Source organism: Apiospora hydei (genome assembly GCF_038363865.1).
Source record: "Apiospora hydei strain CBS 114990 chromosome Unknown utg000006l_segment0_segment0, whole genome shotgun sequence".
Classification (NCBI taxonomy): domain Eukaryota; kingdom Fungi; phylum Ascomycota; class Sordariomycetes; order Amphisphaeriales; family Apiosporaceae; genus Apiospora; species Apiospora hydei.
In genome coordinates, this window is record NW_027117365.1 from 4,667,165 (window position 1) to 4,686,604 (window position 19,440).

Here is a 19,440-nt window from a genome sequence, read left to right on the forward strand (position 1 = left end):
TTTTAAGCTCTGGAGATGGTAGCGAACGGCTCGGCAAGCCCGGCTAAAGGCCCGCAATCTGGCAATTGTCTCGCGCTCCGGGCCAGATCGTTGCCCTTCTGGTAATGCACGGATGGGATTGGTGGATATCCCTAATCAATATGTTGCAACATGGTTCAGATGGCTACACACGAACCCGTCACCCAAGACTGGATTACCCCGTCGCTCGCTTGAAGGTGTGTAATAACCCAATCTCTGACGATGGACCCTGCGCCTCTCGTGTCCGGACTGTACAGTACGGCAGATTTCCCCATAAGATCATTAGCGATCGACGGCATCCTGGCGAAAGCTACTTTACTGCTCGAAAGCTGCGGATGTATGATGCATCTCAACATGAGGGTTATCTACTCCCTCCTGGCTTTGAGCGGCCTCAGTTCAGGAGCTGCTGTGGGAGATCGGCACGTGTTGGCGCAAGTGAAGGAGTTGCCTAAAGGGTGGGAGTTCGAAAGGAAAGCGGAAGCGGATGATAGCATGGTACTATCCATCCACCTGCGCCAACCGCAGATGACGGCGCTCAAGGATCGGCTTGATGCCATCAGCAACCCGGAACATGGCGACTATGGTTCCCACCTCACGCGCGAGGAACTGGAGACATACCGCGCCCCGGACTCGAACGCAGTGGATTCGGTTGACAGATGGCTGCGGACTCATGGTGTTGAGAACCCCAGACTCAGGGGGTCTTCCATCAACTTCGCCGCCACAGTCGCGGTGATCAATACCCTCTTAAGCGCCGACGTGGCCGAGTATTCCTTCGAGGGATCCATCTCGAGCTTGAGGTCCCTGTCACACTCGGTTCCTGCGCATCTGGCAGATCATATCGACTTGGTCCATCCCATATCGCATTTCACACCTCCGGTCCGGAAACGGACAGATCCGCGGGACACGGCGCATATCCAGAAGGTCCGCAACCGACAAGAAAAAGAATGCCCGTCCTCCGTCACCCCCGGGTGCTTGCGCCAGCTTTTCGGGCTCCCTGCCGTACCGAAAGGGTCCCAGAACTCGTCCCTCGCACGCATCGGTATCGCAGGCTTCCTGGACCAGTACGTCCACTACGCCGACACCGACGTCTTCTTCCAGAGGTACGCGCCCTACGTCGACACGAAGAGCAGCAACAACATCAGCAGCAGCAGCTTCGACGTGGCGCTGGTAAACGGGGGCCAGAACCCCCAACTCCCCTCCAGCGGCGCCGGCACCGAAGCCAGCCTCGACACCGAGTACGCCGTCGCCCTGGCCTGGCCCGCGCGCGTAACCTACCTCTCGACCGGCGGCCGCGGCACCAAACTCGACGACACGGGCGCCCCCTCGGACCGCAGCGACAACGAGCCCTACCTCGCGCTCCTCGAGCACCTCCTGTCCCTGCCCGATTCTTCTCCTAACTTCCCCCACGTCCTGAGCGTCTCCTACGCCGACGACGAGCAGTCCGTGCCCCGCGCCTACGCGGAGCGCGTCTGCGACCTGTTCGCGCAGCTCGCGGCCCGCGGGACGACGACGCTGGTCGCGACAGGCGACGGCGGCGTCCGCGGCACGGGGCAGGCGGCGCAGTGCGTCAGCAACGACGGCCAGGGCCGGCCCATGTTCATCCCGACGTTCCCCGCGAGCTGTCCGTACGTGACGGCGGTGGGCGCGACGCTGGCGAGCGGCGGGCCGCCGTTCGAGGCGGCGTCGTTTAGTGCTGGGGGGTTCAGCAATTACTTCCCGGTGCCCCGGTGGCAGCGTAACGACGCGGCGTCGTATGTTGCTGCCATGGGGCCCTCGCACGCGGGGTTCTATAACTCGAGCGGACGCGCGGTGCCGGATCTTAGCACGATCGGGATTAACTACTTGATTCAGTGGGCGGGGCTGCAGACCAGTATCCTGGGCACCAGTGCGAGCACGCCCGTCATCGCGGCACTGATCGCACTCATCGACGATGCGCGGCTCAAGGCGGGCAAGTCCAGCTTGGGTTGGCTGAACCCGGCACTGTACACGAACGCTGCGGTGCGGGCGGCGTTGGATGATGTGGTGGGCGGCACCAGTCGGCAGTGCGTGTACCACGACGATGTGGAGTTTGGCTATGAGGCGACGAAGGGGTACGACTGTGTCACGGGGCTCGGGTCGATAGGGAGTTTTGACAAGCTGTATGAGGCACTATATACAGTAGAGGGCGGTAAGCCAGACAAGTAGGGACGCTTTAGTAAGAGATAACGATCAATCACAGTTTATGTACAGTCGGCGGGTGCGGTGATGGTGGTCGAGGAACCGCTGGCAATTATAATGAGGGAAACCCATTGCTAGAAACACTCTGGAGTATAAGTTGACTAGTGAGTGCATCGTTTTGATATCATATGCCCGCTAATTAAGCCGACAAGCTGACGCAGCCAGTGGAGCTGTCCTCCATGAAGATACCGCCGTAGATGATGCCCTCGTCAATGTCGGCCTCCTGGGTGCCCTTCTTGGGGTCGCCATTACCGCCGAGACCCTTCTTGAGGACGCCGAAATGGAACTGGCCCTGGCCGCTGTTGTCGTTGGCGAGGGCCTTGGTCTGCTCCTTGAGGGCGGCGGTGCCCTGCGAGTAGAAAACCTGGGTAGTCCTGCAACGATTGTCAGCACTGACCGGAACGCGGGGGTGCATGAGGAAAGCTTACTTGTTGTCAAAGTCATTAGTGACGGCAAAGTTATGAAACACCCCCTCCGTAAACTTGGCGCTGAAAAGCGTCTGCAGCGGCTTGCTGTTGACGTTGCCAAACAGCTGCAGCGTGTCCGGGTCCGCGGCAGCATCGCCGCCCATGATGGCGCCCGTCTTGAGGACGAACTGGTTGGTGCTGAACGCGGCGTCCTCGAGGAACACGAGCTGGTACTCGTGCGTCAGGTTCAGGGGGCGGGCCGCGTCCTTCATGACGCTGAAATGCAGCGTCTTGACCCCCGTCGTCGACGCGTCCGTGCCCGTGTTGCTCGCGATCAGCAGCTCGGCCCGCCGGAAGCCGACCTGCACGTTGGTCGCGCTGGGCGCGAAGATGGACTGGTCGTTGATGGTGACCTCCAGGGGGCGGGTCTTGGTGTCGAACTGTCGCAATCATTAGCGGCGATCTTGGACGTGGTGGAGTTGGGGGATTGGCTTACCAGAGACCCGTTCACGGCGGGCGTCTTGATGACATCGCTGAGCTTCAGGCCCTTGCCGACGACGTTGGACGGGTTGAAGATGCCGTTCTCGGCGTCGAACTTGGCGGCTGCGAAGCCCGTGGGCACGCGGCCGTCGAACTGAAGCTTGCACTTCTGCGAGGCGCCGAGGCTGGCGAGCGACGCTAAGGCGACGAGGAGCGAGGATTGGGTGTACATCTTTGAAACGGGGTTACAAAAAGAGTGGAAAGTGGAATAATACGGGGTACCAGTACCGAGAGAGAAAGAATGATGCGTATCAAAAACGTGTAAAGAGCGACGAGAGTGGCAGAGGATAGGACCTTGATTGAAAGTGAGAACAGGTCAGCTAGGAGAAAGGACGATACGGGAACTATATGCACGACCCGTTGGCGCGGCTATTCCGTCCCGCTGGCTCGATTCGTCTCATGTTCGATAGATCGATCTGATTGACGGGATTCCATTCACTCTGTCCAGGCCAGACCGCCGAAGAAACAGGAGGGATTCTGGGTCCTGAGCTCTGGCGCAATTGCATTAGGTTTGGGCCGTGGTTTCATGCAAAGTTCTCGAACAGCAGCAGTGCCCCCCGGGTTTCCTGAAACCCCTGCTGGCGTCTGGCATGACCCCGGTCGAAAAAGCCTTGGGAGATCAAACGGGCATCCACAATCCAGTCTCACGAAGTCTCGAAGCGGCATAGGCGGCAATCCGGCGCTGTCGTCGCCAAATTAGCACGAGAACTTTATTTTGACAGGTTCCCCGTGATAATTTTTTTTTTCGTTCGCGAGTTTCTCTGTCGGCCTCGGCGTGGGAGTCTTCATCTGGTCAATGCGCGAACGGTAGTTATGTGGTATGAGCAGATCCTGACCCGAATATTGCACAGCGGAGACATCGCGCAGCTTCATACCCATACAGCATCGTCCCTTGGTTGCATCCCCGAACATGTCCTCTGTCGCCAAACGTCCCAACCTCCCTCGGTACGGTTTCCACGACGCAGTTAACAGGATGCAGGGATACGTAGAGTTTTGTCATATCATCCAAAGTCAAAAGGGCTACCCCTACCGATTTGACACAAATTATGCCAAGCAGGAGACAGAAAACTTTATCAATTCCGTGAACTTGACAGTGACCATTGTGGCAAAGCTTTTGGGTATGAAAAAGGAGGTTTGCGCCAAGGACGCTATGGTCGACCATGGTGCACGTGTTCTTGGTTGCTCGAAGCTGTAATATATGGGGTTTCCCATCGTACCACTGCATCAAATGAACGGACAAGGGCTCGGTAACTAGCCGGTCTCAGCACGGAGGGTCAGATCGATGGGATATCCGAGATGTGCCTAGGTGCGCCACTTCCAGCGGTCGGCGACTTCCGGGCTAAGGGGCGATAAGGTGTCTGTCTGCGCAGCAAGGCGCGCGGTTTATACACGATGCCTTCATTCAATAGTCTCGCCGGCACGATAGGTTTCGAGGAGATAATCGCGAATGTAACAATGTAACCTCGTTACTTTACTCGGAACGCCAAGGCAGTGTCAAAAGGCGGGAAGTAACGATACTAGTCAAGGCTGTCGCGGCTTGACCGAATGTTGGTACTGCAAAGCCCGGCTCTCGCTCAAAGTACTAAGTGACGCCACGGGGTTACCAGTTCCGCATCCCTGTCGTTCGACTCTACAGATGAACATCCCCCGCCTCGCGGCTTCTTGGCCTCATATCTCCAGCGCCGATGCACTGGTTGAGATCCACGTGGGACCCGAGGAGATGGTCACCCAAGAGCAGGGTGGGGGTCTTTGGCCCAGTATGAGCTATTGCGTAAGGAGCCGTTGACTTACATGGATTAGGTGGCATATAAGACATAGTCCTGGATGTTCCCATCATCAGGACGACTCGGGACAAGATATAGATCGGGGCAAATATGTAACTCCATGTTGTGGCCACAATGCTACCCGGGTTGAAAGACGACAACAATTCCGTGACATGGTTCTAACATGAGGTGGCGAGAATAAAAGCTCAAAGTAGACACCAGATGAGGAACCTGGAAGCTCGCCAGCGTACGAGGCTATGTCTGTAGGAAAAGGCATATCTCATCTGGCTAAGTACGCGCGCTAAGAAAGAAATATCATCCCGAAGATACTGCCTCATAGGCACGTCAAGCAAATCAAAACGGCCATAGCACATTGACCCTCTCCGGCTTGCATAGTTGTTGTAGGGAGACCAGAACGATAATAAAAGACATTAATCAAATGATACAATATAAGAGAAAGTTCTGTCACAGTTCTTTGATACTTCCATATCTGGTACGTCGGCCGTCTAAGACTTGAACATCTAACGCCTGAAGAACTCTGGCCAGACAATGCAAACCTCATCTTATTTAGAACACGGGCAAGGGACAGCAGGGTTCTACCTAGAATGATGACCGGTCCAAATAGAACCAGCAGACCATACGAGATATCGGGCATATCACCCTGACCCGTAAGTCGGCATTCCCGGATACCATGATCTACATCCCCGTCGGGTAGTCGTAAGACCACATCTAAGCTCCTAGCAAGTATGTAGTGACATGGCGCATCTTCATAAAGAAGTTCAAGCAGCGGACCTTGGGATACGTTGCTAACAGTCCATGTAAGAAGTACGACGTATGTGAGAAGTATAATGAAACATTACCATTGATCTAGAAATCCTATTTGGAGTATTATGTATGTCTAATCTATGTATCGATACCACGGATGTTTGTCTCCCAGCTTATTAACCTCTTCCGCGGACCTCCCCTCAAACAAGTAATCCCGCCCGCCCCGCGCACGCAGGTAGTTCTCCTGCCGCAGCTTGTAGCTGACCACGGTGAAGATAACGGCGGCGTAGAAGATGCAGCCCGCGGTGACGGAGTGCCCGACGACGAACCGCGGCCCGTACTGCGGCAGGTACAAAAAGGGCGAATAGATGCCCGCCAGGTTACCCACCATCTGGATGGTCCCCTGCCCCGCGGCCCGCTTGTAGTGGCTGGGCAGATTGTTCGCGACCCAGCTGATGGGCATGCCGACCGATACGAACAGCCCGCCCGCGACGACCAGACAGCCCACGTACTGCACGCGCGGCGCCTCGCGCCCGCCCGTGCCGAGGAGGATGGCGTAGCCCGCGATGCTGAACATGCAGGCGCCCACGACGAAGCCGCCGCGGTGGCCGAGCCGGTCGCTGAAGTAGGCGGCCAGCAGGTACTTGAGCGCGCCGAAGAAGTAGCAGGGGATGGACAGCAGCTGCGACTCGATCGGGCCGAAGCCCATGGCGTGGATGATGGTGGGCAGGAAGCTGCTGTAGCTGTACAGCATGGACGCGACGCCGACCTGCGCGACGGCCATGGCGAGCACCTTCCAGTCGCGCCACGCCGCGAAGCACTGGTCCCACTGGATGATGCCCCGCGAGTCCGGGACGCCGAGGTGGGTGCCGTCGAGCTGCCGCCGGATTGAGAGGAAGGTCTTGTCCTTGGCGGTCAGGTACGTCGCCTCCTCGGGCGTGTTGGCGAGGAGGAAGTACGAGATGGCGCCCAGGATGATAGAGGGGATGCCTTCGATGATCAGGAGCCATCGCCAGGCCTGCATGCCGCCGCGTTGGTTGAGGTTACTGATGGCGTAGCCGAGCAGCCCCGCGATGGAGCCGGCGAAGGCGGTGGTGGCGAAGAGGTAGCAGATGCGCGTCCCGAGCTCGCGCCGCCGGTAGAAGAAGGTGAAGTAGAGGCAGACGGTAGCGAAGTAGCCTGCCTCAAACAGACCCAGAAGAAGCCGCAGGACGAAGAACTCGTGTTTGGTCCGGACAAGTCCGATGCATGAAGAAGTAAGACCCCAGCCTATCGACAGTATCGGGACTGGTATGAGCAGCGAGAGTTAGTAAGACGTAATCGGACACCCCCTGAAGACCTTCAAAGTCTTAGGACCACTCACTGAAGCGTCGAGGCTGGACCTGAAAGGGGGAGCGTTGTCAATATCCTCTATTTCTACCTCAAAATCGCCATCCTGGTTCTCCTTACCTTTTTCACAACCAAGCTCGCCGGCGTGATGCCCAGCACGTAAGTGATGAAAAGACAGGAGACGGCGAACGGGAAGTCCTTTCCCTGCATCCCCAATTCTTGTTCAAGGCCGTACAACCGAGCATTTCCTACATATGTCGTGTTAAAACCAGTAGCTTCTTCTCCCTTCCCTTCCAATACTGGCATCAGGTATACTCACCGATGTTTATGCGGTCCATGAAGCAGCAGAGGTACAAGAGGATAATGATGGGCAGAATGTGGAGGTCAAACTTCCTGACCAGCCGCGCCTCGTCCGCGCGGCTCATCTCCTGCCCAAACCGGTTCTCGGACAGCTCCAGCGCCGCCTCGACGGGCTCGCGCTTGGCCGTCGCCAGCGCCGCGATGATCTTGCTCGCGACCTCCTCGCGGTCCATGCAGTCAGCCCGGAGCCTGGCGGCGCCGCCGCCGTTGACGGCGACGATGGAGAAGCCGTTGGAGTCGCGGAGGTGGAAAATGTGGTCCTCCGGGGCCGACGACGACTCGGTGTCGTGCAACTGCGAGGCGGAGCTGTCATGAATCTCCATGGTGCCAAGCAGTGGTGTCTGCTATCCGTTAGAATCTGGTCCTCCTCCCGCGGGACTGAGTGAGTGCCCCAGCAGCGAATGGTAGCAAGCGAGACAGTGTGTGCGATCGTCGTGTTTGATGCCGGGAAGAAGAAAGGCAGCTGGGGATCGTCGGGGTCCCGTCGGCAAGCCATGTCGTCAAACCGGCACATGGGCGAGAGAGAAGATTGGAGAAACTTCCCCGACGGGTAGACTGGCTAGTCGGGCGAAGTCTAAAAAGGGCCTAGCTCCACTCCACTGCAGAGCGAAACGGGAAGCACTGATTCGGGCGTGGAAAGCTTCGTAGAGTGGCTGCACTGTCGTGAGCTTTATTTTGAGTTCATCCGATTACTCCGAGCCAATGATAAGGTGCCTAGGCTTGCCAGAAAATCTCTTATTCCCTCCCGTGCCAAATCGTCGGAACATGCTTTCGAAGAATCCTGCATATTGATTTCTTGGCTCTGCATTTCTAGCATGAAGCTGGCCGGTACCTTGCAGATTCATGCATCTCCCCGTTGATAGCGAAATCCGAAATTCCGGCAATAATGCCAACACGTCTGCTCTCGTTTGGAGGCGTTCGGATGGGGGAAAGTTTGCACCGGTCTCTATAGCGTGGGGTATTACTCGTGCTTTTCGACCGGCTCTAGCGCCGGCCGAGCTTTAATAACACTCGGGCAAGATAAGAGCCTGGATGGGTCGATCCGGGCAGCACGGCCTTTCTACTACTTAATAGTCCGATTCTGGACCAGATATCGATATCTTCGTCAGTACCGCCGACTACCCAAGGTGCCGTGGATCCGATCACAGAATCGGAGCGAGTAAATCACGCTGCTTCATAACTTGTGTACTCCGAGTCGACCTCCCGCCAAACTCCGAAGCCAGTGCATGGTTCGCACTGCAAACGTCATTCGCTGCCCATGACGTCTCTGCCTACCTCTGTCTGACTTGTCCTCTGTGGCGCGGTTACCGGCGTTGGCCGCGAAGATGCCAACGACCGCGTGAACCCGATGAGCTCGTCAATGCCGGAAACCATAGGTAGGTAAACACCTATCTGAGGACTGTTCAGATTTCGCGCTATAGCTATGTGTTTTTGAAAGAGTAGGATGGTGGATGCTACCATAGGCTTCTGGCTCGAGCTGCTTGGTTCAGTCTGGCTTAACTTGCTCCGTCCCCTTTGCACCCTCGCTTTCAATTACTGGGTCCTTTTCACCGTCATCTTCCAAGTTCTTCCCACATTCCCCCTTTTTGATCTGACTAGCTGACCCTGTCGCCCCCATCATTCCAAAATACCACTTGATCTTATCCTGGAAACCGCTGGGAGGCTTTCCACCCGCCATGGCCTCTTCGTCTGTAAGCTTCAGTAAGCATGGTCTGGTCTGCACTTCCTATATGATCTGGCTTTCCCACGCGAAATGGCGCCAGCTCTATCAGCTTTGGATGACTTACCATCGAGACTCCGAGCCTTTATTTCCATCAGTTTGAGGGCTTCCCGCAGGAAGCTGAGGTTGGTCGTCTCTCTCGCCATCCACAGTTGCGCGCGGTCCATCGGCGTCACCTTGCCGTACCGATCTTTGAGCCGCGGATCTGCGCCATTATCCAGCAGAAACCGAATCAGGTCGAGACTCTCAGCACGGTGCAGGCAGGGCCGGCAGTAAGGCGGATACTCGATGCATTCGTGCAGAGGCCGGCCCCGGTAACCGAATTTGTGGTTGGGATCGGGGTGCGTGTAGACCTTGTTCACGTCGTGGCCGTCGGCGAGGGCTTGTCTGGCCCAGGCGAGTTGGTTGTGGGTTGAGCCCCCGCGCATTAAGATCTCATGGAAGGGGTATTCGCTTTCGAGGACTGGGGATTCCTCGTATGGATGCTCTCTCCAATTGGCTGGGAATATGAAACGACCGGTCATTATACTTGAGAGACCAGGTGGAATTTGCTTCCGTAGACAATCGGATCAATGCGGTGGTGGGTAATGGGTCGTGATATTGAGTGTGTTGCCAAGAATAAACGAGCGGCACAGCCCTGCTGCCTAAACTCCCAGCTGCCTAACCCCATTTGCGAGCCTAGCAGTACGAACGTGATATACCGTATTGCAATTCTCAAAACGTGAAAGTTCCGGATACTTGTTTACTTGAGACGTTCCCTCCAGCAAATAGGCTGTTAAGGGGATAGTTCGCGGGAGACGCATCTGTAAAGGGGCGCACCTGATGCTCACGGCGCCCCTCACGAAGGCAGCCTCAAACCATCGAAGAATTCAAAATCAGGTAGTCTGGTTAACTGACATAAGAAATATATATCTTGAGACTTGCTCAATAAAATCATTCGCGAGACGAGGCACTCCAAATAATGTTTCGTTTCCAGGAAACCGGCCATCTTTAACATAAATACTTCAGGTCGTTCCCTCAGGACCAAATAGCTCCTCAGAAACTTTTTTCCATTCCTGCTTTTCCATATGTGTCTTTTCCTCGACCATGCCACGCATCGCGATTGTTAGGGGTGCACGAAAGTTGCTGGGAACACTGTGTCGCTTTACCAATGCCCTTATTTTTGATATGTACAGGTCCCAGTAATCCCATGCGCGGTCGTCGTCCCCATCATAGTTGTGACATTTTATATGTTGGAAGAGCGTGTCCCATCGGTCTTTATCTCCTATACTTGCCGACCATTGAGCAAGTCTGTGGAGGTAATTTGGCAACGCGGCATTGGAGAGATCGCTTGTATCGAGTCGGCCCAGCCTCAACATAGGGGGGCAAATACAATGTTTCATTTCCAAGATGAGATGGGCGGATAGCTTGCGATAGGCCGCAGTGATCTTGTTAAATGTGCACCAAGTCTTCGTATGCGGGTGCGGGTACACTGTCAACGCTTGTTAGATACTGTGGAAAGTTGGTTAGTAGTTCTATATCGTACGTACTTGCTAGCTGCTCAAAGTACTCTCCGCAGATACTTTCAACCGGCATAATAATGGACGACTGGAGATCATCCGCATCTCCAAGCTCTAAGAGCAAATGCACTAGTTTCTTGAAGTTCTCATGTGACACACTGTCATATATAGGTATATACCAATCAATCAACAGGGCAAGGATTTGGTACATAGCCCAATCTTTCGAGAACCCTGATCAGTATCATAATATGTTAGTTCCCTCCAGCAAGGAATATCATAGGTAAAGATCAATACGTACACTCTGGAGCTTGGATCAGGGCGTCATTTAAACAGTGCTTTGCCCTTGGTTTCGGTCTGCCTCTGTACCTGCGGTACCCAAGGGCAGAGGACTGATTGATCTCGAGGCACCAAAAACATAGTCCTTCATTATACCACGTACATTTTCATGCCATTCGTCTAGTTGCTTTAACTCCAAGTCGTTAAGGTGGTCATTATACCAATGAGTCTTATCTCTTCCACTACCCCCGACCTCACTGATGTTTTTGGGCTACCATCCGATGGTGCGTCAGGAGCCGGCATATTGAATGGCGAGATTGGAAAACAGAGGAGTTAAATCACATAAATAGTATCTTATGTGTATCTGTAACTGTTATGGAGAAATTGTAAGGGGATGTGACGGTGGCAGTTGAAGGAATAGATTTCAGTTGAACCACAAAAATTCTGGACGTGGCCTGGTTAATATAATGATACCTTTTATGCCGTATGCTTCCAGTCCTGCATGTTAGGCGTTGGCCAAGTTCAGTTGCGTCTCCGTTGCCATCCGGTCAGTCGTTTCTTTGTTCGATACACCCGGTGATGTCGAACAAAGAAGCTTGAGACCACGAGGCCCCAGTCATCAAAACCTCAAACCAACACCACTACGAGCAAACATTGAATAAGAATGTAGTGAACCCTGCTAAATGTGCGTGTGGTTCAGCAAACACGAGAGGCCACATAGCCTGCAGAAAAAAAAACACATAAAACAACGTCATTCCTCGCTTGGAATGCAGCTAACACCCGGCACACGAGAATGCGAGGAGCAAACCTCTGGAATCTGATTGCTGCATTTCACACTGAAATCCCAGATGCGTTTCCTTGTATTGGCCTTAGACTGTCGGGGAAAAGAAATTCGCTTTCTTGCATCTTATATCTTTCCGTAGCTGTTATGCACGCATATCTAAAGAGCGCTGGGAATTTTATAAGGATGGAATTCTAAGTACTTACTTGGATGGGTTTCATAGCCAAACACACCTGCCACTATAAACAAGAAGATTCAGTAGTCAAGCAGGGCAGTACCTTGCGGTTGAGAGGACATGTAATAAGGATATACCACTTAGACCATCTATAGCGGCCCAATTCCGAGGTGGGACGGCCGATGTAGTGGAGCGGATGGTAACCGCCAAGCCCTTGGCATCATTTCCGCTTGGTCTCGATCGTGGTTGCAGCTCTAGCTGGGAACCCCCGAAGTAGATTGAAACAAGCCTACTAGTAAACCCGACTTGGGCGCGGGTGGATCACGATGTTTTTGGGTTTCAGTAGATGCGTTTTTCTTTCCCAACGGGGCGGCAGTCATGCGGTGACCGTGTGAACGGGCACGGATTAGTTGCGTAGCAGTGCCAAGCTCCACATGACTCGAGGTGAAATACCCCTGAAAAATGCACGCCTCGCTCGCTGACTGAGTACAAAAGGTAAACGGTCGAAGGTTTTCTTTTACGCAGTAATTCCTTGAGCGACACCCCCGCTCGTTCCCTTGCTGCATTTTTCAAGAACCTTCCGCCCAGCATGAGAAACACCAAGACAGTGGTGCTGGCGTCCGCGTCGTTGGCCGCAGCTCAATTCACGCCCACGTTATCGAACCCGGACCTGGCCAACTTCTCCGTCATCGCCAACGACTTTTCCGCTATCATTGGGCAGACGCCCTCGATTGAACTCATTCAGAATGCGACCGAGCCGCTCTTCCACGAGGCGGGCGTCTTCCTCAATGGCACCCTGTACGTCAGCTCGAACCGGATCAAGGTAGCATCAGATCCAGCGACAGCAGACCAGACCATCCTGCTGCACGCCGTGACCAACGTCATGTCCGGCGACCTGGCCAGCATAGCACTGAACCCCATTTCGACCGCTCAAGTGGTCCTCCCCAACGGCGGCACGCTGTACGGCTCCTCCGGCCTCGTCTTCACGTCTCAGGGCTCCAAGACAGCCAGCGGCGGCCTCTTCGTCATCCCGGACCCAGCGGGCAACCCCAACGTCTCCGTCCCGCTCGTGACGGACTTCAACGGCAAGCCCTTCAACTCCCTCAACGACGTCGCCGTCAACGCCAAAGACGGCAACTCGGTCTGGTTCACGGACCCGGACTACGGCCACGCGCAGGGCGTGCGCGACGCGCCCCAGCTGCCCAACCAGGTCTACCGCTTCGACCCGTCGACCAACAGGACGCGTGCCGTGGCCGACGGCTTCGCCAAGCCCAACGGCCTCGCCTTCGACGCCGAGTTCCGCACCCTGTACGTGACGGACACGGGCGCAACCGAGGCGCCCAACGGGGCCGGGCCCGCCACCATCTACGCGTTCGACGTCGTGGCGGAGAACGGGCCGTTTCTCGCGAATCGCCGCGTGTTCGCGTACGCGCCCAAGGGGATCCCGGATGGGATCCGCGTCGATAATCAGGGCAACGTCTGGAGCGGTATCGGGTCGGGGCTCGCGGTATGGAACCGCGCGGGGACGCTGCTTGGGCAGGTCATGATTGAGGGCGGCGCGGCGAATTTCGGGTTTGCGCCGAATGGGACTGTGTTTGTGCTTAACGAGACGAAGCTGTGGCGGGTCAGGCTTTCTGGGCCGGCGGTATTTTAGAAATGGCACGATTTTTAAGGGGTTAGTTATATACCGAGTGCTGAATAATGGGGTCAGAAATGTGAAGTAAAATAAGTATTATTGAATCGAAGCCTCGGTATTCATTTCCACTTATGACTCCCTGCTACAAGTCCCCGAACATGGCGTACGATCACCACCCGTCATCTCGGAAAGGGGGAAGCTGCTCCAGCTGCTCCTCCGTCCGGAAACGGGAGTCGTCATACCCGTAAGCCATACCATGGCCCTCGTCCTCGAGGTCCAGGTACCCTGGCGCGAATCTCTCGATGAGGGTCCGCTATAGCTCAGGCCACGCTCCCACAAAGCTCCCAAACTCGTCCAGGAAGTCGAGGATCCCCCTCTTCATGTTCGCCCTGTATCGCAGTGCTCAGCCTTTCGCCCTTCATTGTTTCTAGATATTGGTTGTTATAAACGAGACAGGCAAGCCAGTGCACAACACACTGACGTCTTTATCAACCCAAGCTTAGAGATAAGATGGTTTTCCACTAGCAACGCCTTAGCGCTGTATGAGTGAGGGTCCCATTTCCCCCTTAACGAGAACGCCCAGACGCGGTGGCTCAGGCTCACGGCACCATTATTCTCGAGCGCGCAGAGGAGCGCCGGGCCTAAGTCGAGAGCCTCGCGGTCGACGAAGAGGATAGCCGGGCGGTCCCAGAAGAAAAGCACGGTGCTGCGGCGGGTCATGACCATATGGCTGAAGTCGGCCGCCTCGACGTGGCACCAGCGCAAGAAGTCGTGCGGCCTTACTGTTCTGTTGTGGTCGTCGCCGGCAGCGTTGGGGACCGCCACGCCCAGGCCGTGGTCGTCCATGTCCATGGCGAAGATGGGCTCGCGGGACGACCGCGCATCGAGGCGGTAGCACGAAATTCGCTGCTTGGCCCGCAAGGCCGCGTCCCGCGGGCTCAGCAGCGGCGACCCTTCCTCTCTCGCTGCCGCTGCCGCCGCCGCCGCCGCCGTCGCCGTGATGCATACGACAGACTTGTCCTCGGCGCCCTTCTCGTGCCGGTAAGTCCGTGTATGACTGGATCCCACCTCGACGCTCGGGTCAGCCAGCTCCTCGCTCGGGTACCACCCAGCCGAATGGCGGACGGGGGCCCGGGACTGGTAGCTGTCTCGCTCGTCCTGAGTCATGCGCGCCCACTGGCACATCAGATTTCGGCGCTGCGTGACCTCGAAGTTGTCGTCGACCTCCTCCGTGTCGCTAACCTCGTTGCGACCTATCGCGGTTTCCTGGGCGGCGGGGGTCGCCGGTAAACCTTACGCAATATGATGGTCTTATCAAACTGCTGCTGGCTGGCTGTTTGCTTACCTCGAGGAATAGCTACCATCCCTTGATTTCCTCACCAAGGTCGCCGTTGAACGGGTCCGGGTGACAGCGGACGTCATCCGGAATGCCGCCGGGCCAGTACTTGGCAGGATCGGTCATGGTGAATCAAAGAGGATAGTCGAGCAAAACTGACGAGTTAGTACCAGTCAATACATACTCATGGTTGGAAGGTAGGAATAAACAAGCGTTCCTTGAGCGCTCTATGTTAGGGCTTGGAATAACCCGCTCCGTTAGTCAGAAGTTGGGATCGTGGAAAATGAGAGGTTCCTGCCGAGGCGTGTAGTCCAAGGCACCATCGGTTACTGTGAGGCGAAGGGGGTTTCCTGGATTCAAAGTCAATTATTCCCAGTCCTGATTCAGGATGCACGTATCCGGGCGCGGCCCGTATTCCTTCAGGGTCCATAGGGACGTGAGCCGGCCGTTGCGCTCGTAGTCCAGTTTGAAGGGTGCTCAACATTTAATAAGCTACTGCAGTCCCTCTCCGATCTGACACATTGTTCAATCCAACATACCCGAAGTTGGCCCTTCAAAAGGTCTGGGCTTGCTTGGCAATCTCTTCGGTGCTCGAGGGTAGCCGTCGTCCCGAGGAATACAGAACAGATCCATCCACACGAATCGAGTACTCTCAAACGCCCTGCCAACGTATTTATAGACATGAAAGGAATTTGGTCAAGTTATCGACTTTGGATCATTTGTTATGAATTACTAGCCAGCCAAGTCCTTGTACTTCCACCTTGTCTCTGGTTATCTAGTGGCCCAAGTTTGGCGTATGACTGGGTATGGTTGTAAGTCCCATTCCATGTGAGCTTGATTGTTCTGGCCTGATTGGCATCGCAAAGGAAATGCGAGCCACTATCGTACGGGTCGTTTATTCAGGGGCAAGCATCGAGCCTGGCCTCCGAGTTAAGGCTATCACGATACGCCATGGATTGCAATTGGGGAATTCTTACCATTTTGATCTGTCGTATCAGACGCCTTCTCTAAGATCAAGTGATGATAAGTCAACTAAAGCTGCATAATTAAATGGCCGCCATAGCCCAGGTCCAGATAATGCGTGCAGTAAGTACCTAGAATCCTACACAAAGTACCCGTAGCACCTCCAGTGCATACCTGCCTGGTAGTGCTGGGTGGCATTTAAGGAAAGAAATGCTGCCTGGCCAATTACCACCTGTAATTATTGGCCTGAGAATGCTGCTTTAAGGTTTAATCGATTGATTTGCTGATAAGCAAAAGAATCAATCGAGAATCCCGGGCCCTAATCACATTCTTCAGATTGAGCTTTAAGGTACTTGAATCACAGCCGTTTTACTAACCATTCGCTCACCTAACCAACATAGGAAAGATAGGCAACCAACGAGCACAGCTCCAACGCAACGAGACTTCCGATAATTCGGCAAAAATGACACCGCCGTTTGATGTGTATGTCTTATGCATCTACTGTTTTCCCCCAATTGGTATCCCAATTTGCTGACGTTTTGCAATCAGCATCCTCCGTTCGCGTCCCATCACTTTTGTGATTGGCCCGAACCAAACGGAATTCGTAGTCCACGCCGACGCCCTTACCCGCCTTTCCGCTCCTCTGCGAGTCCTACTTGATGGCGACATGAAAGAGGCCCAAGAGGGCCGCGTGGTCTGGGACGATGTCGACGACCAGACCTTTGTCCGCTTCATTCAGTGGGCCTACACGAAGGACTACGTGCCGGCAAAGCCGGACATTCTCCTTGACGCATCAGATATTGAGCTCGACGGTGAAGCTCTCGTCTCGACTCACCAGCCCGAGAGAGCGCTCTATTCTCTTCGAGACAAAGCCGTTGGCGCGCCAGCCGAGCACCGTACCTGCCCTAAAGGATCCAACTACACAACCCATCTACGTCCACAAACGTGCCCTGGTTGCAGCGAAAACTTCAACGGTCGAAAATGTACCTCTTGCAAGTTTCAGGTCGACGAATACTGTCCTGAATGCCGCATTACGCGCAAAGGTACTGCTATGGCCAAAGGTTTCCTCGCAAGAACCGACTGGTCAATGCCCGAAACCCCTTTCAAGCCGAGAGGAAACTCGGACCCTTGTGACGACTACTCCGTCGTATTCTGCAGCCACGCTAGCCTCTACATCATTGCCGACAAGTACGACATCACCGCCCTCCGCGATTTGTCGGGGCACCGGCTTTACCAGACTCTGAAGACGTTTACGCTCTACCCAAGCCGCATGTCCGACATCCTGGCCTTGGTCGCGCTCGTGTTCGAGAACACCCGCGACGAAGATGAGATGCGTTCCATGATTGTTCACTACTGTGCTTGCATCGTGGAAGACTTGTCGAAGTGCAAGGATTACAGGCCTACTCTCGTGAACTACAAGGAATTCTCTTCTGCCCTCATGGTGAAGATGAGCGAAAGACTGGACTGAAACTGCGATACGAGGCAATGGATCGGGACCTGGATGGATATGTGGTATGGATTCTGCAGTTGGGGGCTTGGTTCTAGCACCTGGAATAGACCCATCGGCTTGAAGCTGTTGTATTAGACGAGACTGGAACAATTGTGGTATTGGTTCCTCTGAGAAGAAGTCCTCATGACAGAATCATAATAAACTGTTCACAGCCATCTCGTATCTCTGATTGTCAAGTGTATCATGAGTAACTCAATAAACGACTGTAGTCCTCATTTGCAAGTTCCAATACAAACGACCGGACTCCGTGTTTATATCGTACGGCCAATCGACTCATAAAGCGGGTCTATGACTTTCCCCTGCCACGGTTGTGGAGGCGGGTTAGATCGGAGGGGTAAGAAACTGTGGAGGATGTGTCTAGTCATCGAACACCAAGTACTCTCGTCGACTGCGACACAGATAAACCAACCCCAACATAGGCTGGAAGTTGTCGAAAGGTCGGTACAATATACCCATACCACCTTCATCTCCACCTATATATACAAGATCATGGCGTTTGCAGCTGACAGTCTTCCCCGGTATTGACTAACAGAAGCTCCATCAACGTGGCTAAGAACCGGGCTTCAAGCTTAACAGGAAAGTCGACCACATCGGCGACCACGGGGTTGGCTATCCAACTGAAAGAGAACTGGCTATGCTGCAGCGGTTGCAGGAAGCCGGGTTTTCCTACACCAGGCCGGCGGATATGCCTAAGCCTCAGCCTCCGCCAGCAAACGACATCGAGGAAAATCTGTCGGCAGCTCAATCTACCACCGAAGACAAAAACAACTGGTCGCTTGTCTGGGACGAAGCATCTCGCGAATTTCATTTCTACAATGCGTCCAACGGCGCAAAGCGACCGGCCAAAGCCGAACAATCAAGACAGTCCATGTCAAATGCGAGAAGCTTCAACTCTGCTTCGTCTCCGCAAGAGGCTCATCCACCTTCTCTACAGCAGATACGAGACGCCCTCGAGGCAGCATTGCTGGGAGGGTACGACCTTGCCATCTCTCAGATACTTGTAGAGTACGGTGATGTAAACCTTAACACCCCCTTTTCTGGACCCCTACCAGCAATAGCACATCGCCACTGCAATGGGCTGTGTCGCAGGATAGCCTAGCCCTTGTTACGATACTCCTCACCGCCCATAAAGAAGGATCGCCGCCGCCACTCCTGGATCGGGTGACGGGCACCCGCGCCCTGGGCCAAGCGGTGGATAAGCAGAACTTCGCAATCGCGAAAGAGCTGTTAGCCCACGGGGTGCGCTGCGACTTCGAGGCCAGCGATCGGCCACATCCTCATCGTGGCGGCATCAATCAAACCAACCATAACTTCTCGCCCCACGATGAATCAGAGCCAGCCGAGTACATCCCACCGCTCGTGCGGGCAGTACGTCACGGCAACATGGAGCTGGTGCAGCTCCTCCTCGCTCACGGCGCGGACCCCAATGTCGGATACCATGATCTATGGCTTCCGGGCGCGGGCCGCGAAAAGGAGCTGCCGTGGGACTGCGAGGATCCGACGATACAGTTTACTTGCGGAAGGCCCGTTCAGCTTGCGATGGAGCTGGGCCTCCGGGATGTGGTGGATGTCTTGCTGGACCGCGGCGCTGACATCGGGCTACCGCAGCCTGTTTGGGGTGTACCGGGACACGAGTGTGGATGCGTGCTTCGGTCGGTATACTTGAAAGTCACGGCTGGGTTGCGAGGAGTCGTGGCGATGAGGATGGCTGCGCAGGCGGACTGTGGCTAGTTGGCTATTTACTTATGTAACGATAAGAAATATGTACTCAGACGCATGATACTAGCTAGCTAGTTGGGTACGGCTATGGGCATTGGTCGGAAATGACCCGGCGTAGAGGCCGTCGATGTAAGTGCAGCCCATGTAGCGGTTACTCACCGCGCCTCGCGTAACACGCTCATAGATTGGAGGGGACGGGCTGTGGCAATTGAGCTTCAGTATATGTGGAACGAAGCCATGTTGACACGTATTTACATATTCCTGGTGATAATGGTGCATGTGACATGGCTCTGTCCCTTTCAAGATTGGTGTGGCGCTGACGGTGGCTGACGGCGGCTGATGAGGCTGCTGTTCTAGAGGCCAGCATGTGGTCGGTCGAGCGCTATCTATTAGATACTGAAGGCTAGCTTGGCATCCAGAGACGAG

General features: G+C 54.9%; 8 protein-coding genes across 8 annotated transcripts; 4 read left to right on the top strand and 4 right to left on the bottom strand.

The window, feature by feature from the left end:
• Nucleotides 1–372: 372 nt before the first annotated feature.
• On the top strand, nt 373–2,202 carry PG997_008708 (tripeptidyl-peptidase I; the record flags this gene model as incomplete). Its single annotated transcript, XM_066813023.1, has 1 exon — nt 373–2,202. The coding sequence occupies one exon, from the start codon at nt 373–375 to the stop codon at nt 2,200–2,202; it is 1,830 nt and encodes a 609-aa protein (XP_066668365.1).
• Nucleotides 2,203–2,374: 172 nt separating this feature from the next.
• PG997_008709 (uncharacterized protein) lies at nt 2,375–3,354 on the bottom strand (the record flags this gene model as incomplete). The annotated part of the gene is made up of 3 exons (XM_066813024.1): nt 2,375–2,609; nt 2,664–3,082; nt 3,139–3,354. The coding sequence occupies 3 exons, from the start codon at nt 3,352–3,354 to the stop codon at nt 2,375–2,377; spliced, it is 870 nt and encodes a 289-aa protein (XP_066668366.1).
• Nucleotides 3,355–5,843: 2,489 nt separating this feature from the next.
• Nucleotides 5,844–7,722, bottom strand: PG997_008710 (MFS general substrate transporter; the record flags this gene model as incomplete). Its single annotated transcript, XM_066813025.1, has 4 exons — nt 5,844–6,997; nt 7,074–7,092; nt 7,160–7,287; nt 7,359–7,722. The coding sequence occupies 4 exons, from the start codon at nt 7,720–7,722 to the stop codon at nt 5,844–5,846; spliced, it is 1,665 nt and encodes a 554-aa protein (XP_066668367.1).
• Nucleotides 7,723–9,039: 1,317 nt separating this feature from the next.
• On the bottom strand, nt 9,040–9,547 carry PG997_008711 (uncharacterized protein; the record flags this gene model as incomplete). Its single annotated transcript, XM_066813026.1, has 2 exons — nt 9,040–9,044; nt 9,187–9,547. The coding sequence occupies 2 exons, from the start codon at nt 9,545–9,547 to the stop codon at nt 9,040–9,042; spliced, it is 366 nt and encodes a 121-aa protein (XP_066668368.1).
• Nucleotides 9,548–12,439: 2,892 nt separating this feature from the next.
• PG997_008712 (calcium-dependent phosphotriesterase) lies at nt 12,440–13,504 on the top strand (the record flags this gene model as incomplete). The annotated part of the gene is made up of 1 exon (XM_066813027.1): nt 12,440–13,504. The coding sequence occupies one exon, from the start codon at nt 12,440–12,442 to the stop codon at nt 13,502–13,504; it is 1,065 nt and encodes a 354-aa protein (XP_066668369.1).
• A 151-nt stretch (nt 13,505–13,655) lies between these two features.
• On the bottom strand, nt 13,656–14,948 carry PG997_008713 (uncharacterized protein; the record flags this gene model as incomplete). The annotated part of the gene is made up of 4 exons (XM_066813028.1): nt 13,656–13,799; nt 13,824–13,875; nt 13,968–14,778; nt 14,867–14,948. The coding sequence occupies 4 exons, from the start codon at nt 14,946–14,948 to the stop codon at nt 13,656–13,658; spliced, it is 1,089 nt and encodes a 362-aa protein (XP_066668370.1).
• Nucleotides 14,949–16,248: 1,300 nt separating this feature from the next.
• On the top strand, nt 16,249–17,253 carry PG997_008714 (uncharacterized protein; the record flags this gene model as incomplete). Its single annotated transcript, XM_066813029.1, has 2 exons — nt 16,249–16,268; nt 16,335–17,253. 2 exons carry the CDS (start codon nt 16,249–16,251, stop codon nt 17,251–17,253), a joined length of 939 nt encoding a protein of 312 aa, XP_066668371.1.
• Nucleotides 17,254–17,929: 676 nt separating this feature from the next.
• PG997_008715 (protein kinase) lies at nt 17,930–19,026 on the top strand (the record flags this gene model as incomplete). The annotated part of the gene is made up of 2 exons (XM_066813030.1): nt 17,930–18,300; nt 18,390–19,026. 2 exons carry the CDS (start codon nt 17,930–17,932, stop codon nt 19,024–19,026), a joined length of 1,008 nt encoding a protein of 335 aa, XP_066668372.1.
• Between the last annotated feature and the right edge of the window lie 414 nt (nt 19,027–19,440).